The 22,538-nt window shown below is 46.8% G+C and overlaps 1 protein-coding gene across 4 annotated transcripts in view; it reads left to right on the plus strand.

Annotated features, from left to right (window-relative positions):
• Positions 1-6,550: 6,550 nt before the first annotated feature.
• Positions 6,551-22,538, plus strand: part of GPATCH2L (G-patch domain containing 2 like) — a 41,638-nt gene continuing 25,650 nt past the window's right edge. Inside the window, exons 1-7 of one of the 4 annotated variants that reach the window (XM_084632769.1) lie at positions 6,551-6,620; positions 8,062-8,732; positions 14,319-14,383; positions 17,074-17,250; positions 17,841-17,920; positions 20,033-20,100; positions 21,220-21,259. In XM_084632769.1, the coding sequence (XP_084488895.1) occupies positions 8,074-8,732; positions 14,319-14,383; positions 17,074-17,250; positions 17,841-17,920; positions 20,033-20,100; positions 21,220-21,259 (1,089 nt within the window). In that variant the 5' untranslated portion in view covers positions 6,551-6,620; positions 8,062-8,073. Of the gene's footprint in view, positions 6,621-8,061; positions 8,733-14,318; positions 14,384-17,073; positions 17,251-17,840; positions 17,921-20,032; positions 20,101-21,219; positions 21,260-21,316; positions 21,372-22,538 lie in introns of all 4 variants that reach the window. The other 3 variants (XM_084632767.1, XM_084632770.1, XM_084632768.1) reach the window with 3 other exon arrangements.

Below are 22,538 nucleotides of genomic sequence, written 5' to 3' on the forward strand. Positions count from 1 at the left end.
AAACAAGTAAGGGAATACTTAAGAAAATAGCTTGTATAGAAATCAGCATTCTGTGGTGGTGTGGTGATCAGCTAACAAACTCAATGAACTGCCTGAACTTTCTGGAACATCATAACAAACTAGGAAAGGTGCCAGAGGACTTTAAAAAAGCAAATGTAGTGCCATTCTTTAAAAAAAGAAAAGAAAGTGATTCTGGAAAATTATCACTCTTTGAGTCTAACTTTTGTTCCTGGTAAATTAATGGAATAAATAGTAAAAGAAGATGAAAAATGTAAACATCTAGAGGATAACAGAACTATGAGTAATAAGAAGCAGCATAGATTTATAAAGAACAAATCACGTCAGTCAAACCTGATTACTTTCTCTGATTAAATTTACAAAATTAATGGATGAAGAGAATGCCACAGATGTAATATATCTGGACTTAAGCAAAGCATTTGATACAGTGCCTTGTAAAATGTTACTTGAAAAATGAATTGATATTGGCTTGAATATGAGCACTGCCACATGGATAAAAAACTAGCAGAAGGACCATAAACAAAAGGAAATACAAAATGGCAAAGAACTGGGTTGTGGGGGTTAGGCTTGGTTTTATTTAATGTCTTTATTGATGATCTGGATGAGAGGTATGTTAAAGAAATTTGCAGTTGATACTAAATTGGGAGGAGCTGCAAACCCTAATAAGGACAGAGAATACAAAAGATCTGAGGTTAGAAATATGGGCAGGAAATAACAAAATTAAGTTTGACTTGGATATATGTAGTCAGTGGCAGAACCAGAAATAGAACCCAGGAGTCCTCCTGCCCAACTTACTAGATGCATGATTTAATTGGGGATTGGTCCTGCTTTGAGCAGGGGGTTGGACTAGATGACCTCCTGAGGTCCCTTCCAACCCTGATATTCTATGATTCTATGTTTCCCATGACTAAAAACCAAAAGAAAACAAACAACAAAAGAATAAGCACCTGGCGCAAGCTGTGAACTCACAGCTTCCATTAGCAGCTAATGATCTGTAGAAACAGGAGCTAAAACTCCAGCAATGGGACCTACCAAAGCACAAATCTTCAGAAAATCAATACAGGAATGTCAGGCTTTCAATAGGGAAGATGTAACTTTCATTCAAATCAGGGCCAGAGGTCAGACAAGTTAGTTGCTGATATTTCCATAAATAAGAACTTCATAAACAACCGGTGGTGCCTGATAATATACACTCACTAAATCAGAAAATGACTGAAGATTAGACACTGAGTCAAGCACGGGGAGATACAGGCCCTTTTCCAGCTGGGTTTGAGAGACCACATATGCAGCCACAGCTGCTCTGACAACCTTTGGTCAGGCTGGGGTACAGAACCATCAACTAGAAGAGGTCAAAATAAAGACTAATTGGTGCTCTCTGTGGGAGGAGCAGTGGCTCTCCGTGAATGTGACACAAGAACTATGCCATTCCCTGGCAGCTGTGTATATTGGTCTAACGTGCCCATCTTCAAGGCAACATGTGGACACATGTTGTGGCATGAGAGTGTACTAAATGGTTGTAAGCATAGGTGGTGTGTGAGCCTTCCATTTGGGGAGGCTTACATGCGAGCACTGGAAGCTCCCTAGAAGGGGGGGGGCACTAGTGCCTGGACTATGACCCCACCCTCCTGAGGCCCTGCCCTTACTCCACCTCTTCCCTCCCCTGAGCCCCCCACCTGCTCTTCTTCACCTCTCCCACAAGCCCCCCCCCACCCCGCCTGCCTGCTCTTCTCCGCCTCTTTCCCCATGCCCCTCATTCGCCAACCACTTGCTCCTCTGTGCAGCAGAGGAGAGCGAGTGGCGAGCGGAGGGGGCCTAATGAGAAGAGGTGGAGCAAGGGCAGGGCCTCAGGGGAAGAGGTTGAATAGGGGCAGGGCCTCAGGACAAAGCATGGGTGGAGCCACAGTCTGGGCACCAGTGGCCCCCTCACTTCTAGGGAGTTTCATTTCTGGTGCTCCAAAGGCGACGAATAGGATTGCCAACTTGCTAATCGCATAAAACTCAAACCCTAGCCCTGCTCCTTCCCCAAAGCCCCGCCCCTTCCCCAAGGCCCCGCCCCGGGTCACTACATTCCTCTTCCTCAGTGGCTCGCTCTTCCCCACTGTCACTCACTTTCACTGGGCAGGGGGTTGGGGTGCTGCTCTCACCCACAGGCACTACCCCTCAGCTCCCATTGGCTGGTTCCCAAGCAATGGGAGTGCGGAGCCGGTGCTCAGTCAGCACGTGGAGCCCCGTGGCCCCTCTGCCTAGGAGCTGGACCTGCTGGCCCCTTCCAGGGCGCAGCACGGTGCCCCAGAACAGGTAGGGACTAGCCTGCCTTAGACTCGCAGCACTGTCGACCAGGCTTTTAACAGCTGGGTCGGTGGTGCTGACTGGAGCCGCTAGGGTCCCTTTTCAACTGGGTGTTCCGGTCAAAAACCGGACACCTGGTCACCCTAGCGGCAGGCTGGCATGCCTCCAAAGGGAGGTGACCTGCGCCACATCCGCAGAATTTGCCCTCCTGCACATGGCCAACCTTTTTTGGGGAGGCTTAGCCTCCCCCAGCCTCTTATACGTGCTGCCGCCCATGGTTGTAAGGAATGTGCCAGCGAGTGGACAACTGGTCAAGACACCATGAGTCAAACGAGTGGTGAGAAAGTTATTTCTATCTCATAATCTTCAACCACAGAATCACAGAATAAATCAATGAACTGCTTATTCTGGATCACCACCTGGATCCCCGTTTTTCTCTGCCTTTTACTTTCAGTTTAATTTCCTCAAGATTCTGCGATACCACACTCCAGCTGAGACTGCTGGATGCCGCTCCATCCAGTTTGTCTCTATTGTCAACCTGGGGTTGGGGGGAGGGGTGTTGCTTGGTTCCTCTCCAATAGGACAAAGACCCAATCCTACACCCATTGAAGTAAGTGGAAAGACACTTCTTGACTTTATTGAGCATTGGATTGGTTTCTAAATGGATTGTCTCCACACTGCTCTGAAGAGAGTAAGCAAGGAGGGAGAAGCTTTGTTTACCGTGCTCCAAAGAATGAACTAAAGAATGAGGGGAAAAGGAAATGAAAATTTAGGCTGTACATGAAGGGCCATTTCCTAATCATGTGGTTTATTTGAGTTACTGGGCTAGAAGTTTTATGCTTTCCTGTAAAGCATCTGGTATTGGTCACTTTTTGAGACAGTATAGCAGCTAGACAGGCCACTAATCTGATTAGTCTGGCATTCCTGTGTTAGTTTCTCAAGAGAAATGGTGGAAGCCCCTCACTTGGAATATTTAAAACTAGACTGGACAAAATCCTGGAAAAATTAATATAGGGAACAATCCTGCAGTCATCTCCAAAGGAAGGGCTAGATGTTTTCTAATAAATGCCAAAATTAATGCTGGCCTTGCAACATTGCCTCTGACCTATGCGCTTATGCAGTTTCATACAGCATGATGGCATCTACAGGCCCCACTCTGAACCAGGACTGGGAGTACAGCAATACTGGACTAGGGAGGTGCTACCCCTCAGCAGGTGTAGGGCATGTTCTTAGTGGAGGAACTGTTTAAAAGTACACTGCCCAGGAAAAGGGGGGAAATGAGTTGCATGTGGCATCAGAAAGCAAGGCTGCGGCTGTGGCAGGAGTGGCAAAAGCTTTGTGATGGCTGCTCTAGTAGCAGGGACTAGGCTCTCTTCCCCTCTCTAGGAGCTGAAAAGCCCTAAAAGAGCTTGATTGAACAGGGCTGTCAGAGACTGGGGATAGGCATGCCCCACACTGAGGAGCGCTAGTGTGGTTGGAAGTACCCAAGGGAAAACATAATTTGGAGTAGCTCAATAAGTGGGCTGGGTACTTTGATAAACCCTAGGGTCCTGTGTTGGAGTGGGTGTGGGTCCCCCTATCTTCCCCCCTCCCCTGCTCCACTATAGTGACAGAATCTCTGTGGAAGGTTTGGAGTATATGGGGGTGATTGTGGCCCCAGTCAGCCTTCTCTGGGATGACTAGGCTGACAGAAGGCCATGAGCTGACCACTAGACCAGGTGGTCATTGGACATGAAGCCTGTAATTACATGATTACATACTATTTTTTTTTCTGCAGGACCCCCATTCATTCAGTGTACAGGATGGATAGTGAATGAGGCAGGAGTGTGCGGAGGTTGAATGGTGTTCATTGGACTGTATGTTCCTATTGGGTTCTGGGAAGTGGGCTAAAGGACTGCTAAAGGGCCCTCCACCAGCCTTAGGGGAGGATCCACAAGGTCCAGGTACTCAAATAATTACAGGGGACAAACAAAAATGTAACAGGGGCAGGTGTGAAGGTCAAAGGGTCAAACAAAGGGAACTTGAAGGGGACACTGAGCAGAATCGGACCATATGTTGGTAGGCATCTGCCTTATTCACTGTCACTGTACAACACGTGCATTGAATGAGGTAGAGAAAACAGTCCATAGACATGTAATTGAATGCTATATGGTAATGTGTGAACAACCTTAACTTTGCCACTCCCTGACTTTTGCATGCTGCACTCTCCCCTGTAACAAACAGCTTTTTTGTATGTAACATATTTTTTCAGTACTGCATTGTGAGGTATCCACTGCCTGTTGCATTTGGGTGCCATCTGTAAACACAGACAATAATGATAACTGGGCATAAAGTATATAACCCCATTCAGTAGGATAAAGGCTGATGCAATCCCATCTGTCCACTTCAGGCCAAACACCACACTCTGTAGATGTAGCATACTTTGGGAGCAGGTACTCGCTGGGTCACATCCACCTCTGATAGAGACCCAAGCCCTCAATCTCCTCACACTTTAGTAACACACACAGGTTTTATCCAGGCATGAAAGTAACTTAAAGGATTTTACTGATACTCTGGAGTCCTTAGGAAGACGCAGGGCCTCTACTCGAAGAGGCGGGGCCTTTACATCCCCCGGGCCTTTAAATCAAGATTTAAAGGGCCTGGGGCTGGGACTGTGGTAGCAGCAGCTGGGAGCCCCGGGCCCTTTAAATCACCCTGGAGCTACCAGCTGCAGAGACGGCTGGGAGCCCCGGGGCCTGGGGCTCCAGCTGCTGCAGCAAAGTCCCAGACACTTTAAATAACCATCAGAGCCCCGGGGGCGCCCTGCTGCCACTGCTACCCCGGGGCTCTGGGCTCTGGTGGTGCTTTAAAGGGCCCGGGGCTCCACTGCTGTAGTGGCAGCTGGGAGCCCTTGGCTCTTTAAATCACCATCAGAGCTCCGCTGCCGCTACCCCAGGGCTCCAGCAGCGGGGCTCGGGTGGCGATTTAAAGGGCTCCGGAGGGTAGCGGCAGAGGGAGCCCCGGTCCCTTTAAATTGCCATCTGAGCTACCGCAGCAGAGCCCCAGACCCTTTAAATTGCCGCCGTGACCCCCGGGGCTCCAGCAGCAGGGCTCAGGCGGCGATTTAAAGGGTCTGGGGCTCCGGTTGCTGCTACTGCCCCGGGTCCTTTAAATCATCCCCGGAGCCTGCTGGAGCCCTGGGGTAGCGGCGGCTGGGCTCCGGCGGCTATTTAAAGGGCCCGGGGTGGTAACGGTGGCCGGAACCCTGTGTCCTTTAAATCACCGCCAGAGCCCTGCCGCCGCTAGCCCAGAGCTCCGGCAGGCTCCAGGGACGATTTAAAGGAAGCAGGGTGGTAGTAGCTACTGGAGCCCCAGACTCTTTAAATCGTCCTTGGAGCCCTGCTGCTGCTCCGGTGGCTATTTAAAGGGCCCAGGTCGGTAGCTGCAGCAGGAGCCCTGGGCCCTTTAAATCGCCACCCGAGCCCTACTGCCGCTTTCCCAGGGCTCTGGCAGCAGGGCTCTGGTGGTAATTTAAAGGGCCCAGGGCTCCAGCCACGGCTGGGAGCCCCAGGCCCTTTAAATTGCTGCCTGGGGAAGCCGATCCGCCCCGATACAGTGCATGGGCTCTTTCCGGTACACTGTACCGGCTTACTTTCACCTCTGGTTTTATCATGCCAATAAAAATTTTGGCTTGTGTCTCGCTTGCCTATCACCTTGTCCTGTTGTGAGCTCCTTGGGGCAGGAGCCTTGTGCTCACACCTGTATAGACGCAAGGATGAAGCTCAACAAATAATCTGAGCAGGGAAGAGAGTCCCACCCAACCCTGAGAGCCCTCCACTGCAGCTGTGCTTAAAGCCAGGTCCTCATCTAGGGCTCTTGGTAGGGGCATTGTAGAGTCCCCGAAACTCACTGCCTTAGGAGGGAAGGAGGCAGTGGTTCCAGTCTCCTGGGCGGATGGACAGGCTGGGCGGAGAGCAGCACGGAGCAGCTGTATGCTTTGCCCCAGCCAGGGTCACACCAAGCCCCCGCTCTCTGTTTAGGCAGCACAGCTGCGGGGCCAGTCCCCTGCCTGACACACTGTTGCTGCTGCAAAGAAAGAGCCCGAAGGGAGCAGAGAACAGAGCGCAAGCATCGTCCTGCCCCTCTCGCCTGAGCTGCACGTGCGCCCCCGGGCCAGGCGCCTCCCGCAGCTGCTCATCATGCGCACAGCTCCACCGCGGCGGGGCGGAAGTGTGCACGCTGAGGGGGCGTGGCGCGGGGCGGAAGTGACCCCCGAGACCGGAAGTCCTGTTCCGAGAGGAGGCCGAGGACCCCGGAGAGGCCGAGGCGGGCGGGTGAGTGAGACCCGCCTTAGCCCGGCTCGGGGCTGGGAGGGTCGGTTAGCGCGAGGGTCTGACATAGGTCGGGGGATGATGCCAGGCCCTGGGGTGGTGCCAGGCAGGGCCGGTGCCAGGGCCGGGCTGGGGGCCTGGGGCCCAGGCAGGGCGGGCGCCGTGGGCGGGGTGAGGGTGGTTCCGGCCGAAGGCTGACAGGCGGCGGCGGGGAGATGAGCTGCGGGAGTAGCTGAGGAAGTGGAACGCAGGAGTCGTGGCGTCGGTCTGTGCTGCGTTGGGTGATGCGGGATTTTACCTACGTCTCCGACTCCTGGGTTAGAAAGGTGCCCAGAGCTTCTGTCCTGTGTGTTTCCCTGAGGCTTTCCCTCAGTCCCCGGGTCCTGGCCTCATCAGGGCTCTGGGGGGAGGGCAAGGCACAGTGTCCCCTATTTCCTGAGGCAGCTCTGCCCCAGTGTACACAAATCTATTGTACATATTCCCATAAGGTGTTTTCTGTGTTGGGGGTCCAGTTTGCTGCTGTGGTTAGAAAGTGTCAGTATCTTAGCAGGAGCGGATTTATTGTATAACAACAGGATCCTGGTTTTGTAGTATCGCACACCAAAGTGCCTTAGATCAAAGACTCCCTGTGTATTGAGTGAGCAGTCATTTGTGGGGTGGGAAACCACAGCTGTTTGGTAGTACACAGCCACACGAAACAACAGTTTTGGATGAGAGATGAAGAACAATCCTATATAGAACTGTAATGGCTGGGGAGATGTAACAAACTAGACTATAATTACACAGATTGATATTTGAACAGTATTCCTGGTTAACGCCTGATTCTCCCACCTCAAAAAAAAAAAAAAAAAAAAGGAGGGGGGGCAAAGCATCATGGAATCTTTGTGACTGCATTAGTATGAGACTTAAGCTTTATTCCTCTTTGGAAAGACTGATCCTCATGCAGCATAGAGTCTTTAATACCCATTGTGTCATTGGTCTGAGCCAAGTGTGCCACCTATTAAGTCATTCACAGTCCCTTCGTGACTGGTAGAGTCATGTAATGAGCAGGCCCAACCCTGTTTCTTGCATATAACAGCTGATGGTATGACATCACATGGTGTTCTGAATGCAGGCCATTTCACTTTTAGGCTGGATACTGGGACATACTGCTTCAAGGCAGAAAATGCAATCTTGTATCCGTGTCAGGCATAAACTTGTCTTTAATTGCTATAGCATGAGGCGGTCTTGGCTGGGAAGGGGAAGTGGTAGCCCTAATTTTAAAGGGAAGACTGAGCTGTAGTACAAGAAGAACAGTTTGCCTGTATTAGTCCTATTGGGCAGGTCCAAGGTGAGTGTCTAACCAAGTTGCTGGTGTGAAGAAGGCTCTAGTTTATGCTGGTCTAGTGACGTGCTGTTGCAGTGACATTAGTGGCTGGTGCTAATTGGTTGTTTTCGTGTTTAGTAGACATTGCCCATGGATGAGCTGGTGCATGACTTGGCCTCGGCCTTGGAGCAGACCTCAGAACAAAACAAGCTGGATGAGCTGTGGGAAGAGATGGCCCTGAGCCCAAGGCAGCAGCGGCGGCAGCTTCGCAAGAGGAGGGGTCGTAAGCGGCGCTCAGACTTCACGCACCAGGCGGAGCATGCCTGCTGCTACAGTGAGGCTTCGGAATCAAGCCTGGATGAAGCCATGAAGGACTGTCGTGAGGTGTTGACTGCCAACTTCAGTGACTCAGATGACATGGCTGTGGCCAAACGCCACCCAGCTCTGAGTGCCACCCTAAAGAGCAAGCAGCATTCTTGGCATGAGTCGGACTCCTTCACGGAAAATGGACCCTGCCGGCCCCTCAGGCGTCGCCGGAAGGTGAAACGTGTGACCTCAGAGGTAGCTGCTAGCCTCCAGCAGAAACTCAAGGTGTCGGAGTGGAACTATGAGAGAGGCTATAGGTTCAAGTCAGCCAAGAAGCAGCGTCTGTCACGCTGGAAGGAGAACACCCCTTGGACTTCATCCAGCCATGGTCTGTGTGAGTCAGCAGAGAACAGGCCCTTCCTCAGTAAAGGGGGGAGGAAGGAGAGGATGGAGTGTGAAGCGGATGAACAAAAACAGGGTTCTGATGAAAACATGTCTGAATGGTGAGCTCTCCAGGCCTTTCCTTCACCTACCACAATCAGATTATCAACTTCCTTTACAGCTGCTTGCAAAGACTGTGCCCTGGTCTAGGTAGTTCCCTCTCAAACAAAGTTTTCCCTTAAAGATACAAGAAAAAAAAAAATCTCCAAACCCTTGCCTGCAGTCCTGTGGTGCTAAATCAGTGTGCATGTTGTCTTCATGACCGAGTAGTGACATGTGCATGTTGTCCTCATAACAAACCGGTGTGCTTATGGCTCCAATGAGAAGTCTGTTGTCTCTGTCTTCACAGTGACAACCAGCATGCTAGTGGCTCTAGTCTTTGCAAGTAAAACCATGTTGACAAGCCAGTGAGTGATGGATGAGACTGATTTCAGTTTCATGTTTCCAAGGGTTTATGAGAAACAGCAAAGGAAAACAGAATTCTGTAGTGACCAGTTAGCCTTGTTTGCAGTTACTGTATGTACCTTGATCAAAACGTTGTTCTGTTTACAAGTTACTGCATGTTAGTTGTCTAGTGTAGTTGTAACAAAGGCATAGATCAAGGTGAGGCCTTTCTTACCAAAGAGAGGATGCTTTTTTTTGCCATCTAAAGATGGGAAAAGACATTTTTATCTAATAGTACAGGAAGGATATATTGAGTAGCACCTTGAGAATGTATCTCAATGACAATGGGTAGATAGATTCCCTCACTTGATGGAGCAGTAATAGACATTGCTAGCCTCCTCGAGGTACTTTCTGCACCAATCAGTATCTCTTCCATCATGTTCAATTGAACTTAAACCAGCTGGCTTTCATCCAGCCTTATCTGTGTCAGCCATTGAGAAAGCAAACACACAGCTTTGTTTTGGTCCATCACCTGAGGAATGTGCTGGGTGATTGTTTTGTTTTCCCTCAGTTGGTTCCTTTCCCTCAGACTAATTAGGGTATATCTACGGTACAAAATTATGTTGACCTAAGTTATCATGACATACAGCCACTACATTAATTAAATTGCTTTTGCATGTCCATACTATGTTCCTTGTGTCAGCGGTGTGCATCCTCACCAGGAGTGCTTGTACTGATTTAACTGTCAGTGTGGAGTGGCTTCTGAAAATCAGCAACAGTCGATGTAAGCAACACGGTATCTACACTGATACTGCATCGACATAACTACATCAATCTAAACACTACACCTCTCACAGAGGTGGAGTTACTAAGTCGGAGTAGTTGGCGAGTTACATTGGTGGGAGCTACATTTTAGTGTAGATCAGGGATCAGCAACCTTTGGCACACAGCCCGCCAGGGTAATCCGCCTGTCGGGACAGGCCGGTTTGTTTATCTGCCGTGTCCGCAGGTTCGGCCAATTGCAGCTCCTGCTGGCCGCGGTTCACCGCTCCAGGCCAATGGGGGCTGTGGGAAGTGGCACGGGCCAAGGGATGGGCTAGCTGCTGCTTCCAGCAGCCCATATTGGCCTGGAGTGGCGAAACGCGGCCAGTGGGAGCTGCAATGGGCCAAACCTGCAGATGTGGCAGGTAAACAAATTAGCCCGGCCCGCCAGGGGGCTTACCTTGGCATGCCGCATGCCAAAGATTGCCGATGTAGATGCTTATAGAGTTAGGTCGATGTCAGCTGTCTTGCGTTGACCTAACTCTGTAGTGTAGACCAAGGCTTATTGTGCATATGTTTGCATCAGATGACACTTGCCATCTGCTGCCAAAGCCTTTGGATTCTCTTTGGAAATCCAGAGGTGAAAATGTTTGACCATCTCACCTCCACATGTATGGTCTGGGCTGTGGCTTGGTGAGGGGAGTGGAGTTAGAGGGAGAAATACATGTGCATTACTTCTCCTTGTAGAACGCTTCTGGCAGCAGTGAGGGATCATGCCTTTGCCTCTCCTGCACTAAATACAGTGCTTCCCTACTAGAAACAGCAGAGTGAAACTGGGTATGCTTACATCATTTTCACTCTGCTGTAGATGCTCCATCTGATACCAGTGAAGTGCTTCGTAGAGCTGCAGCAAGGGCATATCCTGAGGAATGTGTGAAAACTGGACAGGGAGGAGAGAAAATGATTAGGAGTATAGCCATAAACAGGCAAGAGGAAAGGTGATTGGCAAAGCAAGCGGGGCCAGGAAGCAGTATTGGTATTCTAGGGGCTGTTGTACATCAGTTTAGGATTGAATTGTGTTTCTCACTTCTCCTGTCAACAGAGATTAGGAGTACACAAGTGTCGCACTCAGCCACTATGGGAACAAATGCCTTGTATCATTCAGCAGTGACGTTTTCCCCACCCTCTTTCCTCCTAGATTAGCAGGAGCTAGCATCTCTGTGGAGCTAGAACACTCAGCACTTTCATCACTTTCCTTTGCTTATGCTCTGATCCAAAGCCCACTGAATTCAATGGAAAGACTCCCGTTGGCTTAATAAGCTTTGGATCAGGACCTTAATGAGGAAGCAGCTTTGATGGATTACCGGTGGGGCTATATTCAGTTTTATACTGGAGAAAGGTTTGTTACCATATCATGTCTTCAGAGTGGGATGTGGGGGATGAAGAATTTTGGAATACCCTCCCACACACATAGATAATGGACTAAGAAACATCCTGCATAAAAGTGGGGGAGATGGAGACTGAAATGAAGAGGGGAAAGGAAAGATACATAGGAACATGGTGAGGGAGCAAATGACTGATCTAAGAGTGGTATGAGAGGGGAATCAAAGCCTGATAGCCAAAAGGAAGGGGAAACCAAGAATGAGAGAAACATGGATTCATTTTAGGGGACATTTGAGATTTTTGAGCTACCAGTACAATGGTGACGATTAGTTGCGAAGACACTTAGAAGTAAAACCTCTCCACTCAGTCCCCCTTTTAATATTTTGGAGCTCTCCCACACGATGGGGAACTGACGAACTATAAATGGAGGCCCTGAACCTCTGTCTCATTTATCTAAGATGTATGCTGTCTGAATTGTCTGCTTAATGTGATTACATAGGGCAGATCAAACCAGAATAGTCCAAGGGCTGTCTGAGAACATTCTTGCTAACACACATGCTACTTCAAGTTCACGGATGACATATTGTCTCTCTAATCTTTCACATAAACAATATCTAACTAGCCGCCTTTTGTATCGCTTAATTTCAAATTGGATGTTGTACTAAGTTTACCAGCCAGTGATAAGGTGAGCGCTTGTTTTATCTTGATATATTCCGGGCTGATAGAATGACCAGTTACTCCCCAGTTTGTAGTTTAGTTCCTTTTGAATAGTAGCAGGTTTGGTGACAGCCTGTAGTGGCAGTCATGAGCCTGGCTCAGCTGATGTATTAGGGGCGGATCTCTCAGGAAAGAAAAAATCCCCTTCTCCTGGAAGGCAAGTGACAGAGACAGAGTGTTCAGCCTCCCCCTCCTTCTCTAGCCCGGCCTGACCTTCTGCAGCCCCTTGGTGCTTCTAGTTTTCTTATTTTTATAGAAAATCAATGTCCCTCCTGACACAAACAATAGCTCAGGAGCAGGAATAAATGTTGGAAAGCTGAGATCTCTGTCCATCACCTCTCACTTTAACTCCCCCAAACTATTTAATTATAAGCATGCTTTGCTCCAGGTGTTTGCGACAGTGAAATTGCTAAATGAGGACCATTTTAACCAAAGATTGGGCGATCAATAACACTCTATAGCAGTAGCTTGTCGGATCAATAGCATTCATTATTTCATGGTTAAGGTAAGTAGCCTCCTTTGCAAGTGGAGAGCATTAATCAGTGCTTACTGAACCTGAGGAAAGGCTTGTGTACAGGATACTCCGTTTTCCAGGCCTGAAATATAAAGGGAGTATAGGTAAGGATATCTTTCAATGAACCTTTGTAGAAAGCGGGTAGAAAGCGTGGCGGAGTATGTATCTGTAAGGCACTGCAGGGTTTTCCAGTACTTTGAGGCACTGGCTGTTCTGTTAATTTGATTCGGAACTTGGTTTAATAATCCTTTTCCTTTCTTATGATTCCTGGTCCTATGCTTTAACTACTGTCCCTTTCTCATACAGCATGTTAGGGGATGGATGGCACAAACTTCATAAAAGGCTGGCTTAAAACTTGGTGTTAGTTGCATGCTAGAATGTGGGAGGGACTTGCAACCTCTTCCATCTGTATGTTTAAAACTACCAACTGAAAAATGGACTCTAATGCACTGAAGGTTCAGACTTTCAGGTATCCAGTATAATGGATTGTCTTAGCTAGTTTACAGAACATGTTTTTTAAAAAGCAGTAATATGCTTCACAGCATATGGTTTTAGTGAGTACGTACAGTTAATTGTGGATGGGGTGACTCTCACTGTCCCTTTGCCTTGTGTCCCATAAAGTTTCCTGAGGATATTGGTGGCTGGTATAACCACACACCATGCTGTGTGATGTTGCTCTTCCAGGGTACATGGGGATCTTATCTAACCACACTGCTGAGATTATTTCAGATGCTGAGTTAAAGCTAGGATTCACTTCTCCCATAAGGCCCTGTAACCTGTGTGCAGGGTGGAAGGGGTATTGCTTTTGCTGAGAGATCTCAGAATAATGGAGGTATTGGATAATATGTCCTAGAAAAGATCGAATCCTAGCATTAACCCATCAAATACCCAGGATTGACATGAGCATGTAATTTTGCAGCACAATGTTCAGCCTTTTCAAAACTTTTTACAGACAGTTAAGTTTTCTACTCAGATTATTTTCCAAACAAATTCCTTCGTAAACTGTCTCCTGGAGCAGCAGCAGTGGCCAAGTTTAAAACTCAGTTTAACTGGTGGTTATCTACAGCTGCAAGCTATGTAGTACTGGTTTATTTGGATGAGTAGTTAGGGACTTGAGGCCTGGTCTACATCTAAACTTAGGTTGACCTAGCTATGTTGCTCAGTCAGGGCTGTGAAAAATTTCATGCCCTGTGTGATGTAATTAGGTCAACCTAACCCCTACTATAGATGCAGGTAGGCTGAGGGAAGAATTCTTCCATTAACCTAGGTACTGCCTCTCGAGGGGGTGGACTTACTACAACAACAACAGAATAACCCCTTTTGTTGCTGTAGTAGGGTCTATGCTACAGTGGCACAGCTGTGCTGCTGTAGTGCTTGAAGCGTAGCCCCTTATCCAGCCAAAGAAAGGAGAAGGCATTGAAGAGAAGGCATTTATGTTCCATTTATGTTGGAAAATGGAAGTCTAAAAAGAAAAAGTTGTGGTACAATTGCCAGTGGCCATCGGGTGACCCGCGAGGGGAGCATTTAGCTTCATTTCTGTTGCCTGGTCGTTACCAGAGACGGGGATATCTGCAAAGAGTGTCATAATTATGATCGTTAGCCTTGGTGCCCTGACCTAATCCCATTTTTGATAATTATGTTCTGATAACCTAAAATTTCCTTTTTTAACTCGATACAGGATTCTTCCTAAATTGCATAGTGTTGTAGTGAGCTGTTAGACAGTTGACATGTTCCATGCCAGAGGCAATCATGTGTCAGTGATGAATTGATTCCCATTTTGTATGGTATATAAAGACTTTGGGGTCCTTTTGGGATGAAAGGCACTGGCAAAATTTAAAAGATTATTGCTGCATACCTTTCAGCAGTTAACTGTGGTTGTTCTTTGCAGTGAAACCAGCAGTGTATGCAGCAGCAGTGACACTGGCCTCTTCACCAATGACGAAGGCCGTCAAGGTAACTACTGTCTTGTGATTTCCCTCTGGTGCAATATGGGAATTTCTCTTTACTTATAAATGCAAATTCAAGGCAGTGCAGGACTAGAAATTGGAGGGGATCAGGATGTGCGGGGAAGGGAGAGTGGCTAGGAGTCAGAGGAATTGGCTCAGATCACAAAGGTATTCCATGTGATTTCAGTTAAAACCATGCTTTTCTTATGGAAATGCTATGATATTTATCAAATGTATACAATCCAAATACTGGAAAGTGTGATATAAGGCAATACATACGTTATTGGTTTCTTGGGGATGACTACTCAGACTTTTCTGCTTAGTTTCAGTGAGGTCATCATGAACTCCATGAAGTCTCTATCAATAGAGGTCAATTGTTTGTATATATATTACAAAAGTTCCCACAATCTGCTTGTCATACTCTGTGACACAGAAACATACTGGTCCAGAGAGCTCACAATCTAAGATGACAAGCAACATACTAAGCGTGGTGGAGATGCAACAACCAAAACATGTGTATTAGGCAGGGGAGAAGCAGTTCTCAGAAGTTTGTGGACTCTCACACTTCAACTGGTGTTGGTGTTGAATTTGTAACATACACATTCTTTGTCCAAGATTATTATTAGGTACTGGAGTTAAATACATGTCAACCAAAGAAACAAACACAAATATTTAAACAGTGACTAAAAATCCCTTCCCCTCTCTGTTGCTCAAATTCCAGTCTCTTAAATCTTGTGATGTCATAATTTCATTAATTCTCCTGTCCTTGGCTGTGTCTACACTGGGAAAATGCGTTATGTTAGAAAATGTGTTAACTAGTATGTTTTGACAAATATGATGTCAAATGTGGTGTAGTATCTACTGTAGATAGGTACAGTTGCGTTAAAAATTACTTTTTTTAAAAACATGACTGTCTCTGTCAACACTAGTTGCCACTTCATGTTTGACATCATTTTAGCTAAAACATGTTAACACATTTTCTGAGATGATGCATTTTCCCAGCATAGACAAAGCCTTAAATGTTCAGGTGCTGTTTACACTCTAATGTGAAAAACAAGCAAGGAAAAAATACCCTTTTTGGACAAACTCCTTCCAAAGCTTCTTTATCAATCATAAAGAAGCAAAAGAAAGGGCACAAGCCCAATTGTTTTCCTTTGCAAGTCCCTTTAAACTTAATGTTCTGTCCCAGTCCCAAGTTAGTTAATTACATTCTGCTTCACTATATTTCCCGTGTAGTTTCAACTGGATACAGGTTTCTTCCCTTTTTGTCCTTTTAACTGTTATGTTATTGGAACAGTTGGCATTTTCCACCCCAGGAGCAGCTGCATTTCATTGATAGAGGAGTGGTCCCTGTGTATAGTTTGAACATAAGTTTATAAAATGCTTTAGGATCTTTCAGGGTGAAAGGCACTGTAGGAGCAGTGGATGCTGATCTTTATTATCTGTCTAATGTAGCAAGTGACTTTGAAGGAAATTGCTTGAGATGAGAGTTACTGAGCTTATGCTCTAGTGTCCAAAGTAGCTGACATGTTTATACACATGATCCTTTTTCCAGTGTTTAGGGGAACAGTCCTTATTTATTTTTTAAACATATTTTGGTTGTTAATCTCCGAATCCACTTCTGAAGCCTCCGTCTAGAGCATATGTATCAAATATATATAAAAATAAATGTCTGTATTTGTGAAATATCCTGATTCCAGGCATTTGCCTGTTGTTGTGGGTCATTTCGGGGGCTGATGTTGTGGTCTGGGCTGTTTGCTTCATTTGTCTAATGGCTGGTTTTCAGAGTGGATGCAGGACTGGCTTATTGTCTCAGGATGAGGTCTGGCGCCAGTACTGCACGGAGCTGCCTGTTCACCTGTTACTTTCCCAAGGAGAATTCTAGCCAGGCAGCTTTAACAGAATATTGTCTAGTGCAGTTCATTTACCAGGACACAGCTGTGTTAATTGCACTGGCTCTGCTTTTTGGAGACTTTTGAAGTGGTTGGTTGTTGCTCTCCCAGACATGAGTGGGCTGTGGTCTTGACAGGTCTTATGGAGTTTTCATAGAGCCAGCTGTATGGCACAGTTAATACTCATAGACCCTTTCTGTGCTCTAAGCCACCAGTCATTCCTAATGGCATGATATACTTTTCCTTGAAGCTGCTGTCCTCTGACTGTGGCTCATTCTTCCTGATGTACAGATTGGTAGCATGTGCAGCATTTGCTCCTCTTTCCCCCCATTTTGAGGGCTCCTTTGTAGTAGCCCATAATGCTTGTGCCAGGCCACTACACTTTCACCTCCCCTGCAGTAATTACATTGGAGAAAGAGCCACACCTGTACATCAGGCACCACACAGCACTGAAATAATGTCAGTGAGACACAGCCACAATAGAGCAATAAAGCTGCCTCAACCTCCTAAACACCTCAGTAAAGAGGACCATCCAACAAAGAGGCCTTCATGCTGGGTGATGCTACGTTCTATGGGAAATGCTGCTTATGTCACGGTAGACTGAGCACAAGAATAATTGGAGCACTTGTTGAATTCCCTATAATTACAGTACTATCAATGAAACTTAAAATAAAACTGCTATAAAATGTAGGAGTAACTCCCAAAGAATCTTCAAGTGAATTTGGTAGTTTTTTGATGTGGAATATGTAGCATTTTGATGGTCACTCAGAGTGGTTGTTGGAGTAACTCTGTGCTGCTTCTCTAGGGGATGACGAGCAGAGTGATTGGTTCTATGAGGGAGAATGTGTCCCAGGATTCACCGTCCCCAACCTCCTGCCCAAGTGGAGAGCTGATCACCGGTCTGAGGTGGAGCGAATGGACTCTGGCCTGGAAAAACTCTCTGACTCTACGTTCCTTTTGCCTTCCCGGCCTGCTCAGAGGGGTGAGCTCCATAGGGAATGGGATGGGTTCAGAAGTGTGTTTGTGAACCTTCAAATGGCAGAGAGCAGATTTCATTTACAGAGATGCTCAACTTAAGCTGATATTAAAGTTGACCTGTTTATAGATTTTTAAAATATGCTTGCTTTGGATTATTTTGTTGTGCCCTGTTTTTAGACTGGAGCAATCGGGACACTCTGCATGTACCTCTACAGTAAATGGAATTTTGATATTGTGTTTGATGTTATCTGTAAAGCAAACAGAAGTCTAGGTTAAAGATGGCTGCACCACCCAAAAGAGAACGCTATGAAATGGTGAATCATCCTTCATTTCAGCTGCCTAACTTCTTCAGTCACCTTTTTATAATGTATAGATTTTTATCTGTAGCTCTTAGGTAAGTCTTCTCATGGAGAAACTGAGGCACAGAGGTTCTGACTTGTCCAAGGTCACACAGAGCAGAATATAAAACCCAGTTCTCTTGACTCTGAATCTCATATTCTTCTAGGCGCTGGACCACAAGGTCTCTCATCACTGTTTTGCCAGGAGCAACCTTCTGCCTTCAGTGCTCAGCTTTTTCCTTTTCTTGGTTTTCAGGGTTTCATGCCCGTCTGAACCGCCTTCCAGGAGCTGCTGCCCGTTGTCTCAGAAAGGGACGTAGGAGGCTCGTTGGCAAGGTATTGCCTCTTCCAAGAGGGAAATTCTGTGTCTGCTCTGCTGGTCAGTTCGGAACTGCTGCTCTAAGGCAGCAGGTGGATTATTTTGTGCAGAAGAACCCTGTACGGTGGTCTGTCACATACTACTTTCTTTGAAAAATAACATCCAGCTGAAAACCAAATAGTTAAGACAAGCAGCCAAAGAAGGTGGGGAGATGGAGGGTGAATACAAAGGGAGCTATATTGGCAGAAAGCTTGTTCGCGCTTAGGGGGAAATGACAGCATTGATGTATCTGGGAGAGCTGTGCAGATTCAGACCCTGGGAGGCAAAGACTGGGAGCTTAAACTTGATGTTGGAGGTGAAGAGAAGCCAGAGTTTTGAACAGAGAAGCAACATGGTCTGATTGGCAGCAGAGAATGATGATTTTAGGTGCATCATTTTGGATGGCTGAAAGGACAGGAGGTCAGAGAGAAGGTTCCACTAATGAATGCAAGAAATGAATGAAATTAATTGCAAGAAATGAACCCCTGGCCAGGATTACAGCAGTTGGCATAGAGAGAAAAGAACATATATCTGTTACAAAAGGAGAGACAGGATTTACCACAAGCCTGGATGTGGTGGGAAAGAGGAAAGCCACGTCGGTGTGGGGACAATGGGGCGGAGAGCGGAGCTATCAACCATGATGGAATAAGGAGGCTTTTGGGGATGAAGAAAGGTGAGGGATTGGATGTTTGTTGGTGGGACTTACTCTGTATTCTTGGAGAGACTGCTTTACATTCGTTGATGAAGATCCATTTTCCCTGCCTAAGGACTGGTGGGGAAAGGGTAAGACCTCTCAGCTACAGAGAGGAAGCCCTCCCACTTTGTGAGGATAACGCCTCTAATGATTCAGGAGTTTGGGGGGTGTGTGTCAGGGGTGCAGTTCCTCTCCCTTCTCTATTAGTCACACTCAACAGCTCCTGTTCTTCCCTTCTTCAGCCCATTCACCTTTAGTTGTAGCCAGTATTTTAAAATAAGAGTCTTCAGTTGATGTGAAGTCTGCTTTGAGCAGGGCTCTTCAGGCCACCTGCAAGGGCCTGTGCCTGTTGGAGGCTCCTCTAATGATCCCAAATGAGAAGGATAATATTTACTTGTTTAATTCATCTTCATCACCTTAAAGGGATCTTTGTCATTTCCAGCGGAGGTCACTGCTCCCCCTCCCCGTTCTCCCTCTAAATTGTAATAATAAATAATGAGTTTCATTCAGAGCTCCCCGCCAGCGAGCTGCTAATTACCCAAAGTACGGCTTGTAATTTACACAGTAATAAACCGTAAATTTAAACATTACGGCACTTTAAGTTAATAATTTTCCTGCTGTAACAAATAGCCCATCTTTGTTCACCCCTGCTGCTGCCTCCCCTAAACCTCATGTTCATTTGTGCCCAGGCAGTTTGGCATAAGCTCTGGAGAGTCTGGCCTGTGAAGCCTTCTCCCCTCATATCTGGAGCCTGACCTACATCTCTTTCCCCTCCCCCCACAGTGAATTTTTTATGGCCAATTGCTATGTGAAGATAAACAGCCTGATATTTAGAGCCTCCTGTATGAATGTGTACAGGCAACAAACATGGGCTTTGGTCAGAACCAAGCTCCCAAAGCAATTCCTCCCTCCTGGAATGTGCTTTTACTCAACTGCTGCAGGAGTTTTTACTGAATCTGCTGCTTTTGGACAGTCCAAGCTCCCACACGGAGCACTTCAGTTGCCTTCTCTGTGCTGGTGAAATTCCCCTTCCTGTTGTGTCCCCCTTCCCTCCCCCCCCCTTTTTTTTGTGTGTGCAGTGCATGTTGTAAAGTAGGGAGAAGGAGGAAGGTTCAGTTTTGTGAGAAAGAGGAGCTGACGGTTCTACTTAGTAGGAACCATAGGAACTCCTTTCTGCCTGAGCTGAGTCTCCTGCCCTCCTCACCTAGCAGCCTGGAGTAACTGCTTACAGAAGCCTTGCGTCCCTGAGGGGATTCACAGACCTCACAGCCAGGGTCAGAGAGGTTACTCTGGGAAAACAGGACCTTGAATATATTTGTGGTGTCTGTGCTGTCTGCTTCTTGGAGAAGGAGGGGGAATGTCTCAGATGAAGCTTTTGCCTATTTTTGTGTTTCAGGAGACCAGCTTGAGCACTCTGGGCAGTGAGAGGATGAGCCACATCATTAGTGACCCACGTCAAAAAGAGTAAGGACCTATCTGCTACTGATTATGGCCTAGCACAGGGGTAGGCAACCTATGGCATGTGTGACAAAGGCAGCACGCGAGCTGATTTTCAGTGGCACTCACACTATCCAGGTCCTGGCCACCAGTCCAGGGGCCTCTGCATTTTAATTTAATTTTAAATGAATTAAACATTTTAAAAACCTTATTTACTTTACATACAACAATAGTTTAGTTATATATTGTGGACTTAAAGACCTTCTAAAAATGTGAAAATGTATTACTGACACGCAAAACCATAAATTAGAGTGAATAAATTAAGACTTGGCACACCACTTCTGAAAGGTTGCCGACCACTGGTTTAGCACTTTGAGTAGGTGAAGGGGAGCGTGAACTGTGCAATACCTTGAGACTGCCTCTTTCCATCTGCTCACTGGGACTGGACGGAGTGACGACAAAATAACCTGTGAGATGGGAGATAGTTGGGTCCAAAACTGACTTGTTACTCCCTTCTGCCCTATTTGCATTTGCTCATATCCCCCCATTATAGGTCTGCCCCAATGTATGGCTACGGCATGCTATCCCTTTAATTACACTGAACCTTCCTCCTTCTCCCTCCTTTACCACATGCACTTCACAGATCCATCGGTCCTTAGCACAGCTTTAGAGGACCCTCTGTGCTCATTATTGAGTAGCACTGTGTATGGAGGAGCACCATGGGAACAGAGCTGGGCAGCGGAAGTGATGCTGACAAATCAGCAGCCAGTTTGGCTTCTCCACAGATGCAATGTTCTGCATTTCCCTCCCAGCTCCTCCTCCTAATCATAACCAGTACTGTGGGTGATCAGGGTGGGTTTCCCTGGAACTGCCACTGTGGTGGTTTGACAGGTAGGGTGGCTTTTCCTGATCATGCTGCAGTGAATTCAATCTTCACTGGCTATCGGCATCCAGATTCACTTCCTGCCTACTTGGCTCCCTGTGTTTAAAACTTGTCATTTTGAGTATGAGTCCTGTCAATGTTTAATCTCACTTCCTTTTTTCTCCATCTCTGTTTTTTTCTCCCCTTTTCTCTGTTCTCCCTCACCCTCCCGCCCCCTTGCTCCTTCCTTTCTCTGTCTCCCATTCCATCTTTCCTCCCTCCAGTTTCTGGTTACCATCGATGGGGAAGAGAGACTGCAACCAGGTAAGATGACTCTGCTGTTCCCTTTTTTATTTTCTCACTTGGTTTCCTTCTTTCTAGAAAGAACAAAGTGCTGGCTTCCGATTTCCACCACATTGTGGCCTGTGCACATGAGGTAAGGCAGTCCCAGCCCTTCATCTCACTCTAACTGACATCTTCTGGGCTTCTAGTACATCCCACATGCCAGGGATCATATGGGCTGTTGGTACTGAGTACCTCCCTGGGACCCCAGTCTTCTCCTGAAATCTCCCTCAGTCCGACTGGTTGTTTAACTTTCTCCCTGACAGTGAGCTGGAGGGAGGGTTGTCTTGGCTGTAGGATTCTCTGCAAACCCCATGAATGGGACTCTTTCTCCTTTTAACCCTTCACATCCATCCATTTTGGGTCATGCTTTTTTCCTGGTGATCCTGTAGAGGAAGAAAAGCTGTTGGCCTGATTGTAGTTAAATAGCACCAGACCAGGGAAGTACTGGAAAGTGATGGGGCGGGAGAATAGTCACCCCCTCTGTTTTCCATCACCCCTACATAAGTGCACATTGTCAAGTCTTCTCCAATAAATGTATTACGTAGATCAGATTCAGTGACAATTGGCTTATCTAGCCAAAGCAGAAGAGCCCGGTCTCTGTGACTCTGCCAAGGCAATGGGCCTCTTCCTCGGGTGCACCAGTACTGTCTGGTTCCTCACAGCAATAGTGTCTCCTTCTGTTCAGTGGTCAGGTGCTCATTTTGTTTCACAGACACTGATGTTGAATGCACCTTGTTTTTGAAATTGGATTTCAGTTTTACTGTCTCAGATGGCTCTGAGTGAGCATTTCATGTCTCCAGGGTGATAGAACTACTCTTGAGGCCATAGTGTCCCCTGCCTGTTAGAATAGCTCTCTAACATTCAAAATACATAATGCTCTGAGTGTCAGAGTGAAGACTGACTCTGTAGACCTTGAGAGAGCCACAGGAAATGCTACTCTTATGATGAACTTAAATAGCTACAAGGAGTAACTGGAGGTTTGTCCCCACAGTACCATTGTAATGTTTGTCTGACAATAGAATAATGGTCATTTAAAGGAGACGCTGTCTGATAATTGACGTTTCAGAGATTATAGCATCTCTTCAGCCTGTATCAAGCCCTTTGTTTATAAAAGGTGGCACTGAGTTCTGGATTCCTGAGTGGTGTTTATAGCCAGGGTCCTTTCATAGCTGAAGGATTATTAATTTATCATTTCTTAAAAGCACAAGCGCCCAGTTCTTTGAAAAATGTCCCTATGGGTGCTCCACTTGAGATGCAC

The sequence above is a fragment of the Lepidochelys olivacea genome (genome assembly GCF_965140295.1).
Source record: "Lepidochelys olivacea isolate rLepOli2 genome assembly, chromosome: 6".
NCBI classification, from domain to species: domain Eukaryota; kingdom Metazoa; phylum Chordata; order Testudines; family Cheloniidae; genus Lepidochelys; species Lepidochelys olivacea.